A 17,589-nucleotide genomic window follows, 5' to 3' on the forward strand; every position below is an offset into this window, starting at 1 on the left:
TGAACCTGTTTGAATTGTTCTTCTTAAGGCTTTTAGTTATAGGTTCTGTACAAGTAAGAAACTGCTTCGACTCCACTTGACAGTCACTCAATAATATGATTGAAATAAGAACCTTAAGGTTTGGAAAACACAGATAATGAATTGCGTATCTAATTACTTCATGATTTAGAATATCACAATAATTTCAGCAAATGACCCTTGAGCTAATCATTTGTTGAGACCATGGTCTTCAATAGAATTGTGATGACATTGCTCTTGGGAGGGAGGAATGAGCACAACACAATTATGTAAATGAGTCAAGGTACAGTCTCACTTCTTACAAAATAATCATTTAATGTATTTCTCAATCAATATCAGTTTTTTTTCTGGAATTTCATGAAGTGAGTCATTATGTATCAAATTTAATTTCAGTATGTTTGCACTAAAAAGCAACATGCATAGTCAACTTGATCAAAATATGACATTCCTTCAGGTAGCTATGCTTGACATACCACCAGCTTGTTTCCACAGAAAGTAGAGTTGACGTCACTGATGGGAAATGTAAACTTGAGAACAGGAGGAGAAACGGATGCATCAACTGTTCCCTGACATTTGGGATCACCGAATTGACGGTTTAAAGCCACGAGGCTCTCATTGTAGCCAGCAAAGTAAATTGGGCACAAAAAGATGGATAGTTGCACATTTTGGGTTCCACAGGTCACTGTGATGTCATTGTTATCTGTCAAGAAAAATGATATAGCTTATTCCATCATGATTGAAAATGTTGCAATATTTCACTGACCCTAAATATTATTATTTCTTGTATTATGGCCTGAATGCATTTGTTACAATGGATTTTAACTCAGAGCAGGTTTCTTCCAGGGTGCCAAACTCATCAGATATCATCAGTTTGAGATCTGATCCATGTTAACACTTGGCACCATTTGCCTCTTATTGGTTTAGTGTTGCCCCAAAAGGAATGGCACCTCAGATTGAGAGCTGGCCATATTTGAATAGATTAAAATAATAGAACCTTTAAACTATGTATCAGCATCAAATAAGTTGTAGGGTCTTTTGGGTTTTTCTATATTCTTTTATGGGTGCTGCTGCAAGACCAGCCAGCACTTGTCATCCATCCTAGTTGTTCTTCACCAAATGACTTACTATTTCAGACAGCAGTTAAGAGTCAACCAGTTAGTCTGGAGTCATGTGTAGACCAGTCCAGGTAAGGATGACTGATTTCCTTCCCTGGAGGACACAACCAGATGGACTTTTAAGACAACAGTTGATAGTTTCTTAGTCACCATTCCTAGGAATAGCTTTCAACTTGATATTTTTACTTTACTATTTGTAATTAAATTCTAATAAGAAGGATAACCTAGACTTTCCCATTAAGTCCCAGCAGATCCTTCCTGGCTGTATTGAAAAGGCACTCAGGTACCAAAGCAGATCTTGTTAAGATGGGAGCAGCAAGGAAAGTGTGCTACCTCTTTGTACATCTATTTGAACTGTGTGACAAACAATTTCTATATAAAGTTTGCTGATGCTGGAAATCTGAAACAAAAACAGAAATTGCTGGAGAAATTTGAAGGGTCACTGGACTTGAAAGGTTTACTCTGCTTTCTCTCCACAAATATTGGCAGATCTGCTATGTTTCTCCAGCAATTTCTGTTTTTGTTTCAAATTTCTATATGCAGATTGGGCTAACATTTTCCCTTTGTTTTCTATTGTTTTAGTAGAAATATTATTTAACATGTCTTGATGAAACAAATTAAGATCAGTATTAGAACAATGAACAGTGGACTGTGAGATGAACATTTTGAATTGCTTGTCACAGCTAATGCTTAAAATATTGTAAGTATTTATAATAAAACATAGATTTACATTTGAAAAGAAAACCTTACTAATATTTTGATGTTGCTTCTTCCCAACTTCTAACTTAAACTTTGGTGGAAGATTAGTTGAATATCTGGAAAAGCCAGTGTTTTTTAAATTCTTTTCACTAAATCCACAATGGGAGATTTAGAAAAAAACTCCTTTGAAATCTTTGCTGCCTTGTATTTTATACCAGATGTTTATCAAAATCTCAACATTCTTCCAAAATGGTCAACTTAAAATGTCATTGCATTCCTGATCATTTTAACTAAACTACTCAACATCAAGTTGATAGTAATCAATTATTCATAATGAGTAAGCAGTATTTATGTGTAGTTGAGGGCTAAGAGTGAAACTGGTTGGTGGATTGTACAAGCCTGAATACTTGACGATGCTTATTTGAGTACTCAGGCCAGCAATTTAGTTACTTTTGTCTTATGTGTTGATTTATTTGTGTAAACACTCAAAGCCAATTACTTAATCACTTCCTAAATTCAGATCCTACCAGTACAAACAAACGTCATTTGTAAAGCTTGTGTTCATCATTTTCTTGATTTGTCTGTGTTTCTCTCTTGAAGATGTAAATTCTTTCTGATACACAATTCTACAGATACCGATAAGCTTTTGATATTGCCCAGAAATTGCCATCGTTTATATTGGCTCTGGATGTCACCGATTCCTGCAATAGGATCATACTGAAGGCTTATTCTGATCACACACAAAACTATCCAGCATAGATTATCAATGGTGATTTAGAGCCTAGGATTGCTAGCTAAAGCCAACTGTAGCACTCAGCTGCATTCAAAATGTGTGAAACACAATTATTATTTCATTAGATTAGCACTAAGGTTAAAATATAAGCCATATGAAAGAATTTCTCACACAACATGGCAAGAATAAGTTCAATTCCCTGGTGAGAAAAATGCTTGCACTGATTATGCTTCTTCATTGATATTTTATAATTGTAGGATTATAAATCTCTCACTAATTTGAGATTACCTGGAAGCCGATAAGTTGAACCACAATCTTGGTCATGAATGAAAATGCTGTTTTGAGAACTGATCCCTTTGATAATTGTAATGGCAATCAGTGAAAAGATGGGGGACAGCATCTCCTCTGTTTATCAGTCAGATAACTGGAAACAACAAAACATATATATCCTGAAACACTGGCTACATCTCACCGAAATAAGTCATATATATTTTTCATCTTTCCAAATCTTTCTCCACTTCCCAAATAATTCTAATATTTCCCACAAATTAATATTGCTGCTTTTTATTTAGGTCTTTCCATCCAATTTGTGGTAGGCAACATAATTACATCCAATTTCCTAATTTCTTGACTTCCTTTTTGAAGTCTAATTAAGCATATGAAGCATGACATTCCCATAGACACCTGAGAATCTTTGGCCCAAGATCCTCCAAAATGGAGGAGGAGAATCTGTGAAGGCAATGAGCAACTCGAGAATTGCCATCAGGATAATATAGAAGGCAGGTGAAAACAGTGAAAAGAGAGTGCTGCCACATCAAGGCACCACCCCTCCCCCCGCTCCACCCCTTCCCATGACCCCCACCTGCCCCAACTGTAACAGCCTGTAATAGCCGCATCAGTCTGTACAGCTGCCTATGGACTCACCCTGAGAGTGGAAGAGAATCATTTTCATCTGCGAGATAGCACCAATGATGATATATCTTATGTCAAAGTTACTGCTATTTACCCTCTCTCATGTGTCTTAATTTTTATAACCATATTATAACCATAATCGTGCTCTACATTATTTTTGTTTGAATTACCAACCAATTTTAAGGATTAAGGCACATGTTTGCAAAATGCCACCACCTTTAAGAAGAGGTGGATTGAAGACGAAGTAAGTCAAGAACTGTTAATTTAATGACAGCAGGATAAATCTTTAGAGCTTTACTTTTATTAACATAGAATAATAGGTACAATATTCCTTTTGGATTCAGCAGTGATGCCACATAGCCAAAGGTAAGTTATGAAATTATCAAGAACTGCCGACACTTTTCTTGCTCAGTTTATTCTTTAAAATCTTTGATTTAAACTTGTTTCATTTTGGCTATTCTGGATGAAGGGCTTATGCCCAAAACGTTGATTTGTCCTGTTCCTTGGAATACTGCATGACCTGCTGAGCTTTTCCAGCACCTCGCTTTTTGATTCTGACTCTCCAGTACCTGCTGTCCTCACTTTTTCCATAGGCACTAAACAGATACATTCCTCTTTCACCTTGATGTTCCGGCTCTAATCAGTATGGCGTGTTGACAAAGAAAGAGGGAATAGCCTGTTGCTGTCTCTCAATATCATTTCTAATATTGCTCATTCTGCCCTGCTAGGATTAATGCTGTATTCTATCCCCTGAAAGCAAAGTGGATGGGTTGAGCCCAGGACCCAGCTTATCCCCAACCCATCTCATAGAGTCATAGAGATGTACAGCATGGAAACAGACCCTTTGGTCCAACCCGTCCATGCCGAATGGATATCCCAACCCAATCTAATCCCACCTGCCAGCACCCGGCCCATATCCCTCCAAACCCTTCTTATTCACATACCCATCCAAATGCCTCTTAAATGTTGCAATTGTACCAGCCTCCATCACTTCCTCTGGCAGCTCATTCCATACACGTACCATCCTCTGTGTGAAAAAGTTGTCCTTTAGATCTCTTTTCTATCTTTCCCCTCTCACCCTAAACCTATGCCATCTAGTTCTGGACTCTCCAACGCGGGAAAAGACTTTGCCTATTTACCCTATCCATGCCACTCATAATTTTGTAAATCTCTATAAGGTCACCCCTCAGCCTCCAATGCGCCAGGGAAAGCAGCCCCAGCCTGTTCAGCCTCTCCCTATAGCTCAAATCCTCCAACCCTGGCTCTATCCTTGTAAACCTTTTCTGAACCCTTTCAAGTTTCACAACTTCTTTCCGATAGGAAGGAGACCAGAATTGCATGCAGTATTCCAACAGTGGCCTAGCCAATGTCCTGTACCACCATTTTATTGGAATGCCATGTGGAAGATGATGTTAAATCTACAGACTAGGTTAGTAGAGGACCCAAGTGAGGGAAAATAAGTTCCTCATTGTAGGAGTCTCTTCTGCTTTCAGATAGGCTTTATTCAATAATCCATGCTTCAGTATCAGTGAGGATTACAACATCTCTTCAAGATCATGTCATTTCTTTAAATGTTGCAGTTGGCTGTTCTGCTGTAGCATGAGCATCATTTGTAGCTCAGTACTGGAGTGCTCACCTTTGGTTGACAGAAATTCTGCTAGTAACTTACAATATTCAGTGATGACTGATGCACAAAAATGGACTGGAGGAACAGGTCAAATTCACTGCTACTGTGGGTCAAAGAAAATAATTCAGCCAATTATTTCAGAAAATTCTCTTTACATGTGATTTTTCTTGATCGAGGATGAAATGTGTAATTCTCAGTCAAAACCTACTTGCTGCCATTTTAATAATAAAACAGTTATTGAAATGCCAACAAGGGGTGTTAGTTTAAATAATTTATGACATATTGAAAAAATTCCAATCAATTGTGATAAATATTATTAATAAATATTATGCAAACTATGTCCTTGAGTTTAATTCAATTTGTGTATCTCCAAAGTAATATTGCTTTATATGGATAATTCATTGAAAATTCAGACATCAGTAAATTGTATAACTGCCGATTGTTAGCCAGACATTCGCTAGCTCATACAGTATCCCTACAATGCAGAAGGAGGCCATTCAGCCCACTGATTCAGTATGACCCTCCGAAGAGCATCCCACCCAGACCTCCATCCCTTCCCATCCCCACTTTTGCCATGTCTAATTCACCTAGCCGACACATCCCTGGACATTATGGGAGAATTTAACATGGCCAATCCACGTAACCTGCCCATCTTTGGACTGCTGGAGAAAACTAGAGTACCTGTTGGAAACCCATGTAAGCACAGAGAGAATGTGCAAACATACGGTCGGCCAAGACTGAAATTGAACTCGAGTCCCTGGTGCTGTGAGGCAGCAATGCTAACCACTGTGCCACTCTGCCACTGTGCTACCTTGCTGCCTTCTAATACATTGGGAGAAGTAACAGAACCATAATAAACATCCAACATCTGTAAAATCTGACTAGCTTGAATTTGGTGCTAATTGGTTTTTGTTGCCAATTACCTTTTTCTCTCTCTGCCTCATTTTTGAAAAATGTTGGCTCATTGTTTTGTGGGTCTTGACAGTTCATTCAAGTGCTTATGTTAGACAGATGACTTCAGATAATGAGACTTAATAGGCTTATGCACAGTGGTGATCACCAAAGCTGAACTCAATTCTGATCTCACTTGATGTTAACACTTATGTATCCTTCCAGTCTATGCATAGCAATTAAACACAGCATCCTGGCTCACTAGTCTTTCTCACAAGAGCAAGGCTCTGAAGTCTAATATAACAGTCCACAGTCCTCAGCTGAGATCAGAAAATGTGGCACAGAAAACACATGTTGAATTATGGCTTTTCCTGCAGGGCATTTACTCCTTGGGTATGTTTTCTAAATTTCCTTCTGAAGGCATTTCCTGCTTCTTTGGATGCCGTTCAATAACCCCCTCTGGGTATCTAGTCCAAGATCCAATCTTCATTTGAGTTGAAATAATGAATGTCTTGGTGTTAGTTGACTGCAGAAGAATCTATCCCATCCTTTCTCCATGCCTAAATGTGTATTCATCAGCTAGCGTTCCAGAACAAGGAACTTTCCCCATAAGACTCCTTCCAAATCCTACTTGAGATCAGTTAACCTAGTGTTAATTTGGAGTCCACTTTGGGACCATAATCATCTGGGGTGGTTCTGCAGCACAATACATAAATTCATTGATTTATTCTAATGAGTTTCAGAAATTAAAAACATTTAAATATCAACAAATTTACGAGTTTTCTTTGATTGTTTTTGTTTAATTCCTACATTTCCAATGAAAATTACTTTAAAACTATTTTCAATCCAAAGTTCAAATTAACCTGGAAATTTGTACAATGAACACAGTGAAACTAGAACTAAGCTGAGGGAAACTTTAAAGTTAATCCAGAATTGCAACATGTTGTACATTAATTCCCCTGTTTAAAAAGTTGAACATTCTTCTCAGATACTCTGCACTCTGAAGCATATAGCACCTGTCATTTTGCATTATAATCTTAATACATATTGTTCTGTATGTTTAACTCAATCTTTCAAAATATTGATTCTAAATAAATGAACAAATAGTTATAATGTGTATAGATTTTAAATAAGTGCATAAAATGTGATGTGTGTAATACATCTCAATAAATAGATATATTTTTGGACATACCAATAGGTATTTTGAGTATATAATCTGCTTAATGAATAAATCAATAGTTAATATTAATATAAAACATACCGGTGTGAGACAATCCAGAATATACCAGTGGTGATACACAGCCACTTCGACAGTGTAACTGAACTGACTTATAGGTATCTTCATCTTTCTATATCTCTTGCACTTTTATAGCACTTTTCCTGGAGCAGATTGGATAGACTGGGTGTCACATGTGGGATGCGTATCCAATGCAAATTTTAAAATAAAAAAAAAATTCTCTTTGTTATAGGTCACAAACTCGCCTGAGGCAAAACTTTAAAACTAAATAATGGACTTGTCTCCTCACACAGGTATAGTGTTCTCAGCTATTGTGATACAAGCTAAAAGCCAAACTATTTGTTCCATTTGCAAATCAATTGACCTCTTTTTCATTTTTTTTGTCTGTGTTTAATAACCTTTGACCATACAGCCGGTGATTCCAATTTTAGTTTGGTGAGTCTCATTCTAAGGGAATTTGAAAATTGAAACATAAAGTATGATTTCAATAACTTTCAAACTTACTAAAACCCAACGTTTTGTTTATTCTTTCATGGGTTTTTGGCATCATCGGTGAGAGCAGCATTTGTCGCCCATTCCTAAATAAGCTGGAACTGAATGGTTTGCCGGATCTTTTCAGAGGGAAATTAAGAGGAAACCATGTTGCTGGTTATTAGCCCAGTGACACTGCCACTATGCCATCATTTACTCTATACCATCAGTTCTTCCATAATGCGATGGTTGTGTTCTTGTGCAACCCTATGTTATAGAAAAATTGAGCTTTGGAAACAGCGTTTAAAGTGTTGGCAAGATAATCATGTTACAGTTAACATACTTTTTAAATGTTCACACTGTAGAAACAACATTCCCAATTTGTCAATCATGCTACAGCAAATTTGTGTTGATGAAATGCTTGTTATTGCATAATGACCTGTTTATGATATGGCTGGAATAAATGAATATTTTGTTCTTCCAGCTGTTATGTGATAAAGCCTAGTTGGAATAGCCCAAAGAAAAATTAGTGAGGTGTGTTTTATAAGCCTGAACGTGGTGTTCTGTTCTGAGTCTTGCTCATAGCACCAAACAACCTTAATCCTAGTGGCAGTGCTCACAGATCAACCTTCTGCTTATGATTCATACATGAATCTCAGCAGTGAATTGATGGACGAATGCTTAATGGAAAAATATTAATAAATGCTGCATTGCAATGGCAAAGTAAAAATGAGAATGAATATTACCCATCATCATTTCCTGAAGGGCAAATAGAAATAGATAATAAATACTGTCTTGCCAAATCATATTCAATACTTTAGAATATATTTGAAGAAATTTCAAATGGGGTTATGCTCACTTGAACCCTCCTTTCCTTTCTATTCAACACCGGAATGGAGGCATGGGAGGTTGGCTGATCAGAGGATCACAACGAGCAGGAAGATAATGATGGGGATGGGGAGTATGAAGGAAAAATATAGTTTATTATGGCTTCAAGTGATGATGACAGTATTCAGAATTGTAATGTGGGGAACATTGAGGATATGATGATGCAATAACCTAGAACAAGATTCTGCTGCCAAAATATGCTCCATCTTTTGTATGAACCACAAACTAACTCAAATAATTCCACGTTGACAGGAATTAGATAATGTACTGAGAATGTAAGACTGGGTGACTCTCAGGACACAAGGGCACTGGAGGACCAGGAATGACTGGGTGAGGATATGTCACCTCACAAATAGAAACTGAGGAGAAGATAGTGATGAGCTTTCCTCCTGACAACTGAATAAGTTGCTTTCTTTTGTTTCAAAAAACAGTTAAGGCTCAACCACCTTGCTGTGTAATTAGAGACACTCGATTAGAATTTCTTCCTGAAAAAGCATTAATGAACTAGATGGATTTTTATAACAATCTAGTAGTTACATGGTATCAGTTTTCTGTTCACGGATTATTAATTAGTTGAATTTAAATTCCCCAGGTGCCATTGAGAACTTTGAAGATATCTCCAGTTCATTAGTTCAGGCCTCTGGAATACCAGTCCAGTAACATAACCACATTGTACTATCTTTTGGGTAATTGCCTTTAATGAACACTCAAGGAATGTTGTACTATGTGCAAGTTCTGAGTTCAATGTCCGAGGCTACGTGACAACTGAATTTTGAGTCTGGAATCCACAGTATTCACTTGTGAATTATCAAGGAAAGTTTCTGATTTATTGCAGGAATCAATTCAATCTCTAGTAATTGTCTTGGAATCTGCATCAAACATGCCCATAAATGCTAGACCCATTGTTGTTCCAAACCTTGGAAGCAAATCACACATTTGAAAGTCTCTTCTGTTGTTATTTGGTCGGTTACCTAAAGAGCAGAAGGAATCTAGAATGCTGGTTTTCTTCAGATCTCCAGTAGCTTTACATCACCGCGACTGAGGCGTAAGCATCATGTCATGCACCTTGAATGTGGCTAGTCCTACACAGATATAGGTGGGAATTACATAGGCACTACAACCCAGAAGATGTGAGCCAAGGACATCTGATTTACCTGAACAGACAAATGAGAAAGTTGCCTTCATACCCTGTGGTGAGTACAATGTAGAATTTGCCTGAAGAGAGCACAAAAATGGGGTTTGCACATTTCGATATCCTTGGATGCCTTCTTTAATGTTCTTCTCATAAGTATATTTATTCCAGTGAATCTTGGGCATTGTGAAATTGTCATATAGTTCTTAGTGCCCTATTGCACTTTAGGAATTCAATGGGTGTAGGCTCAATCAATGTGACAGGTCAAAGTGTAAAGAGTGGAGTTGGGACTAGGAGTAGGAGTAGTAAGCATTTAATTCCTCTCAACATGAAAGTATCTGAGCTAGTTCATTGTTCATTTTTTGGAAGACAAATATGGAGCAGCATTTTGTTTCCAGATTCTTGCATGATTTCTTTCTCCTCATACAAACTTGATCACTGTTATTTGAATCCATAATAAAGTACATCTTTCCCTCCACTCCAGAGACCTATCATCTTCATATTCTTCATGATCATCTGATCAGGCAATCTCCCACGTTTCCACGTGTTGTTAACTGGGAAGCAAATGAGGGCTGAAGTGGCATTCAAGATTTGAATGTCAGAGTGAATTCTTGTGGTCAGTAGTGCTGCCACATGACTCCAGGTGCCAGAATACAAGTACAGCACAGAAAGTGATTGTAGTGAGGTTAGCTGGGGTACCCTGTATGAGTTCCCTGCTTGGGGCTGTTCATCTGGTCCAATCAGGGAGCTCTGGCTGGCAGATATAAGCAGGAGTGTGAGGGGTTCTGTTCATTCTGAGAGATGACTCTGAGGGAAGTGGACCAGTGTCAAGGACTCTCCGTGTGACTTGGTGCTGGGATATCAGCCTCTGTGGAGTTATTTCAGTACACTTGACAGTCAGGTAAATCTGCTTGGTTGAGGGTATCCTCGGCTTCATCATGACACAGCTCCAAATAACTTAGAATATAGCTCTGCATTTCAATGGTGCACTTTTGAGTGTACTAGTACCCCTCAGTGTAATGCTTCTCACTGGTCACTTTGTGCATAGGGATAGATATCCAAATCATGCATCAGATCAGAATGTGTCTCAGGGCTGTTTACTTGCTTTCTTCATGTTCCTTCACTTAGTACCAACTTGGATGCTCACAGCATCTCTCTCTTATCTTTATCTTTTTGTACTTTGTAGCCCCATTCAAGATTTACAGGCAAATAGCATTCTTGTCTTGCCTTGCCTTCTATTGCAAACTGTCATTGGTTGTGAGCAGTGCTTAATCACGTTGATGCTTATGTTTTAAACCACCTTGGATTCATATTCCGCTATAAGTAGTATCCAAACATTGCCTTCTACACATTTGGAACATTGCCACTCATACATTATTGGCCCCTAAAGTATACATTGATGGATCATATAATAATGCTATGTTTTCTTTCTCTTTTTTTTGCCAATGTTTCAATCACTGTCCACTAGATTAGATTCCCTACAGTGTGGAAATAGGCCCTTCAGCCCAACAAGTCCACACTGACCATCCAAAGCGCAACCCACGCAGACCCATTCCCCTACATTTACCCCTGATTAATACATCTAACACTACAGGCAATTTATCATGGCTAATTCACCTAACCTGCACATCTTTGTGATTGTGGGAAGAAACCAGAGCACCCGGAGGAAACCCATGCAGACACAGGGAGAATGTGCAAATTCGACACAGACAGTAGCCCAAGGCGAGAATTGAACCTGGGTCCCTGGCGCTGTGAGGCAGCAGTGCTAACCACTGAGCCACCGTGTCGCTCCATGGAAAGTTAAACTCTTTCTATTTTACTTCACCATTTTCTGTCAAATTCAAACCATAGCATTTGTCAGCAATGTATTTGGCAAATATACTGAATGTGCTTCACCAAAATGGTCATGTCTCAAAATCTAAAGGGACTAGTCCTCAGTCAAGTGGTTGAGACAGTCTTCAGTCAGGAGCACCATTAATCAAGGATAGTGTCTGATTTCAGTGCAATTGGTCACTTTGAACAATCATGATCAGGGATTCTCTATCATTACAGTCTGGGATGAGGATCACAATCAGTCCTGGATGGACAGTATAACCAGTCAGGGTTTTAGTGAGGTGTTGCACAGAGATTAGTCAGGGATTGGGTAACCATTAGTCAGACCTGTTCTTCCAGGCTGGTCCAGGAGTGGGCTATGGTCAGTTCTAGCAGGCTGTTCATCGGATGTCAAGGCTGGTTATCAAGGATAAGTTGGGGAAGTCATTTGTGGGGATTGCAGATACCATGCTGAGATGCAGAGGGGATACTTGTGGCAGAGGGCATTGCAATATATAAGGTGGGAGACAATAGTGCATTGGAGGACACAAGTAACTGTGGGAGACGTTTATTTGATGGTCAGCACCATCCAGGCTTTGACAGGGAGACAGTGCAGTATGATGATTAACATGATCTTGCAGCTTGCCCTGGGATCAGGGAGAAATGAAGGGAAACTAAGACTGAAATGGAAGATTTGGATGGGAAGGCATACAAACTCAGAACCGATGAGAGTGACAGCAATGAAGAAAGGAACATGAAGGTTTGGAAATCTCCTTGATTAACAGGCTGACCCTGTGCCTCTCTCTGCGAAATGCGATCTGTGTGCCTTCTACACTCATACAAACTGCAAATTTTCAATGCATATAATGAATGGTTGCCAGCACACCCAGAGTAAGTGGAGGAGCAAGTGTACCTTTCTGTCTGAGGATGTGTGCTCTACCTGTGAGTGATGAGAAGTTCTTCAACGAAAATTACGTTACACTGTACAGGGTTAAGATATCCATATTCATAGGTTTCAAGAACATAGAGCATAGAACAGTACTGCACAGGAACAGGCCTTTCAGCAACATGTCTGTGCTGATCACGATGCCAATGTAACCAAATCTCATCTGCCTGCACATGGTCCATATCTCTTAAGTCCTGGTCTGTTCATGTGTCTGTCTAAATGCTTCTTAAATGTTGATATCATATCTCCCTCTACCACCTCCTCAGCACTCTGTTCCAAGCACATGCTGTGGAAAAACTTGCCTTTAAACTTGGTCCTTCTCACTTTAAACTTATGCCTCCTAACATCTGACAGTTCCACTCTGACTATCTACCTTATTCAAGCCTTCTGTAATTTTATATACTTCTGTCAGCCTCCAATGCTCTAGTGAAAACAATTGAAGTTTGTCCTAACTCTCATTGTGGCTAATACATTCCAGTCCAGGTAACATCTTGGTAAACTTCCTTACCAAGAACTGCACACAATATTTCCAATGTGGCCGAAATAAAGTCTTATATAACTGCAACATGACTTGTTAATGTTTCTTCTCAATGCCTCACTAATGAAGGCAAGTATACCATATGCCTTCTTTACCACCTTATGCACTTGTGGTGCCACTTTCAGTGACTCATGAACTTGTATCACAAGATCCCTTTGTATATCAATGCTCCTATAGGCCCTGTCATTTACAGCACACTTTTTTATTGTATTTACCTCCCAAAATGCATAACCTCACACTTGTCTGGATGAAACTTTATCTGCCATTTCTCTGACCAACTTTCCAACTGATCTATATACTGCTGTATCCTTTGACAATCTTCCCCTTGATCCACAACTCCACCAATTTTTGTCTTATCTGCAAACTTACTAACAGGCCCCTACATTTTCATCTAAATCATTGATATGTATTATAAATATTACGAACTACAGAGGTCCCAGCACTGACTCTTGTGGAATCCCACTGGTCATAGACATCCCATCAGAAAAACATCCTTCTACAACTACATTCTGTCTTCTATGATCAAGCCAATTTTGTATCAAACTTACCAACTGAAAGTGATTCCCACGTGACTTAAACTTCTGGACCTGCTTATCATGAGCGATCTTGTCAATTGCTTTAGTAAAGTCCATGTAGACAACATCTACTGCTTTTCATCATTTACTCAAAAAGCTCAACCAAATTCGTGAGACAGGACCTCCCCAACATAAAGCCATGTTGACTATTCTTTATAAGTCAATTCTTTTCCAAATGTGAGTGAATCGTGTCCCTAAGAATCTTCTCCAATAAATTTCCTACCACTAACGTAAGGCTCACCTGCTTATAATTTCTAGATTATCCCTGCTGCCCTTCTTAAACAAAAGAACAACATTGGCTATTTTCCAGTCTTCTGGGACCTGACCTGTGGCTAAAGAGGACAAAAAGATCTCTGTCAAGGCCCCAGCAATCCATTTCCTTGCCTCCCACAGTATTCTGAAATAGATCCCATCTGACCCTGGGGACATAACTACCTTAATGTCTTTCAAGACATACAATACTTACTCCTTTTGAATGTTGACATGCCCTAAAATATCAGCATACCCCTCCCTAATCATTCCATCATTCATGTCCTTCTTCTTAGTGCATGTCAACGTGATGTACTCATTAAGGACTTCAACCATTTCCTCTGGCTCCACACGTAAATTCCTTCCTTTGTTCTTGAGTGGACCTATCCTTTTCCCTCACTATCCTCTTGCTCCTCATATATATATAAGATGCCTTGGGATTCTCCTTAATCCTACTTGTCAAGGACATCTCCTGGCTCCTTTTAGCCTTCTGAATTTCTTGTTTAAGTTCTATCCTGCTTCCTTTAAATTCCTCAAAGGCTTTGCCTGATGTCAGTTTCCTGAGTCTGACATATGCTTCCTTTTTCCCTTTTGACTAGTCTTTCATTAACTCTTGCCATCCAGGATTCTTGGATCTTGCCATCCTTATTATTTATCCTCATAGGAATGTGCTGGTCCTAACCTCTGATCAAACAGCCTTTAAAAGACTCCCACATGTCAGATGTGAATTTAACATCAAATAGCCACTCGCAATCTAATTTTTCTAGTTTCTGCTTAAAGCTGTTGTGATTAGCTGTCCCTTACTTTTACCTGAGGACTAGTCTTATCCTGATACATAACTATCTTAAAACTTTTGAAAATATGATCACGGTTCCGAAAATGCTCCTCCACAGAAATTTTGATTGCATAGCCAGGCTCATTCCCCAACATAAGCTCTCATACAGTCCCTCCCAGTTGCACTGTTGATATATTGTTCCAAGCAACGCTCCTGGATGCACCAAACAAAGTGTGTCCCATCTAAGCTCCTGGAACTAAGGGAAACCCAATCAATACTGGGAATGTTACAATCACCCACGATAACAACCTGGTTGTTTTTAATCCCTCTCCATGATCTGCTTCCATATCTGTTCCTCTATCTCCCACTGGCTTTTGGGAGGCCTACAGTTCAAGTCCATTAAAGTGATTGCACCTTTGTTTTTCCTGAGTTCTCCCAATTTGACCTCACTGGATGATGCCTCCAAGATGTCCTCTTTTAGTGTAGCTGTGACATTGTCCTTATTTAGTAATGCAACTCCCCCATCCCTTTTAAATCCTCTCTATTATGCCTGAAACATCTGAACCCTGGAACATTGAACTCCAGTCCGGCCCTTCTCTTAACCAAGTTTCTGTAATGGCTATCATATTGTAGTCCCATGTACTTATATAGGCTTTAAATTCATCTGCCTTATCCATTATTACTCTTGCATTGAAACAAATACACTTTAGACCGCGAGTCTCACTATATTCATTAACCTGGCCTTGTCTGCTCTTTCTACTAGACTTACTCGACTTAATCTCTACCTTCTCCTTAATCACTCCACATGCTGACCAACTGATCCCACACATATTGCCTGCCACACTAGCTTAAACCCTTTTGAGTAACACTAGAAAGTCTCCCTACAAGAATATTAGTGTCCCTCAGGTTAGGTGCAACCCGTCCTTCTTGCACAGATCCTTCCTGCCCTGAAGAGATCCTAGTGATCCAAATATCTAATTATCTCTCCTACTCTAGCTCTTTAGCCACTTAGTCAACTGTGCTATCTTCCTATTTCAGGCCTCATAAGCATTTAGCACAGGGACTAATCACGGGTCTACAACCCGAGAGGGCCAACTTTTCAACTTTCTACTTTGAGTACGAGAGTCATAGAGATGTACAGCATGGAAAACAGACCCTTCAGTTTAACTGGTCCATGCCGACCAAATATTCTTTATAAATGTAGTCCCCTATCCCTCTAAATCCTTCCTATTCATATACCCATCCAGACTCCTTATAAATGTTATAATTATACCAGTCTCCTCCACTTCGTCTGGCAGCTCATTCCGTACACACACCACCCTTTGTGTGAAAATGTTGACCCTTACATCCCTTTCACATCTTTCCCCTCTCACCTTAAACCTAAGCCCTATAGTTTTGGACTCACCCACCTTGGGGAAAAGACATTGTCTATTTACCTTATCCATGCCCCTCATGATTTTATAAACCTCTATAAGGTCACCCCTCAGCCTATAAGACCATAAGGCCATAAGGCATTGAAGCAGAAATGAGGCCTTTCAGCCCATCATGTCTGCTTCACTATTCAATCATGGATGAAAAGTTTCCCTATGCTATTCTCACACTTTCTTCCTATTATCCTTGATCCCCCTTACAATCAAGAACCTATCTATCTCTGTCTTAAATGTACACAATGACCTGGCCTCCATAGCCTTGTGTGGCAGTGAATTCCATAGATTCACCACTCTCTGGCCGAAGAGGCCTTCGATATTAAAGGAAAATTTGCCCCAGTCTATTCAGCCTTTTCCTATAGCTCAAACCCTCCAACCCTGGCAGCATCCTTGCAAATCTTTTCTGAAGTCTTTCAAGTTTCACAACATCCTTCCTACAGGAGGGAGAGCAGAATTGCATGCAATACCCCAAAAGTGACCAAACCAATGTCCCATGCAAACCCAACATGACCTCTCAACTCCTATACTTAATGGACTTACCAATAAAGGAAAGCATACCAAACATCTTCTTCACTACCCTATCCACCTGCGATGCTACTTTCAAGGAACTATGAACCTGCACTTCAAGATCTCTTTGTTCAGCAACACTCCCCAGGATCCTACCATTAAGTGTATAAGTCTTGCCCTGATTTGCCTTTCCAAAATGTTGCTCCTCATGTTTATCTAAATCAAACTCCATCTGCCACTCCTCAGCCCATCGGCCCATCTGATCAAAATCGCGTTGTACTCTGAGGTAACCTCCTTTGTTGTTCACTACACTTCAAATTTTAGTGTCATCAGCAAATTTACTAATTATACATTCTGTGTTCACACCCGAAGCATTTATATAAATGACAGAAAGCAGTGGACCCAGCACCGATCTTTGGGGCACACCACTGGTCACAAGCCTCGGGTCTGAAAAGTAACCCTCCATCACCACCCTCAGTCTTCTACCTTTCATCAAGTTCTGTATCCCAATGGCTAGCTCTCTCAGTATATCACTTGGAACTCACATGGAATACAAAGTCTCCTTGGCTACTAATCCAATAAGCTGAAAATGTGTTGCTGGAAAAGCGCAGCAGGTCAGGCAGCATCCAAGGAGCAGGAGAATCGACATTTCGGGCATGAGCTCTTCTTCAGGAATGAGGAAAGTGTGCCAAGCAGGCTAAGATAAAAGGTAGGGAGGAGGGACTTGGGGGAGGGGCGTTGGAAATACGATAAGGCGGAAGGGGAGTGAGAAGTCTGAGGAGCTCCAGGTAAATTCTCAGACTCCTCCCTCAGGCATTTAATAAAAACCGACCGACTTCCACAGCTACCTAGACTACACCTCCTCCCAACCTGCCCCCTGTTGAAACGTCATCCCATATTCCCAATTCCTTCGCCTCCACCGCATCTGCTCCCAGGAGGACCAGTTCCGATACCGAACAAACCAGATGGCCCCCTTCTTCAAAGACGGCAATTTCCCCTCAGACATGGTCGACGATGCTCTTCACCGCATCTCCTCC

The 17,589-nt window shown here is 39.7% G+C and overlaps 1 protein-coding gene across 1 annotated transcript in view; it reads right to left on the minus strand.

Annotated features, from left to right (window-relative positions):
- Window positions 1-7,324, minus strand: part of LOC122555514 (zona pellucida-like domain-containing protein 1) — a 35,772-nt gene extending 28,448 nt beyond the window's left edge. Inside the window, exons 1-3 of the mRNA XM_043701539.1 lie at window positions 7,257-7,324; window positions 2,854-2,989; window positions 492-718 (exon numbers count right to left, since the gene is read on the minus strand). Of these exons, the coding sequence (XP_043557474.1) occupies window positions 492-718; window positions 2,854-2,965 (339 nt within the window). The 5' untranslated portion in view covers window positions 2,966-2,989; window positions 7,257-7,324. The remainder of the gene's footprint in view (window positions 1-491; window positions 719-2,853; window positions 2,990-7,256) is intronic.
- Window positions 7,325-17,589: the final 10,265 nt, after the last annotated feature.

This window comes from Chiloscyllium plagiosum, chromosome 12 (genome assembly GCF_004010195.1).
Source record: "Chiloscyllium plagiosum isolate BGI_BamShark_2017 chromosome 12, ASM401019v2, whole genome shotgun sequence".
Classification (NCBI taxonomy): Eukaryota; Metazoa; Chordata; class Chondrichthyes; order Orectolobiformes; family Hemiscylliidae; genus Chiloscyllium; species Chiloscyllium plagiosum.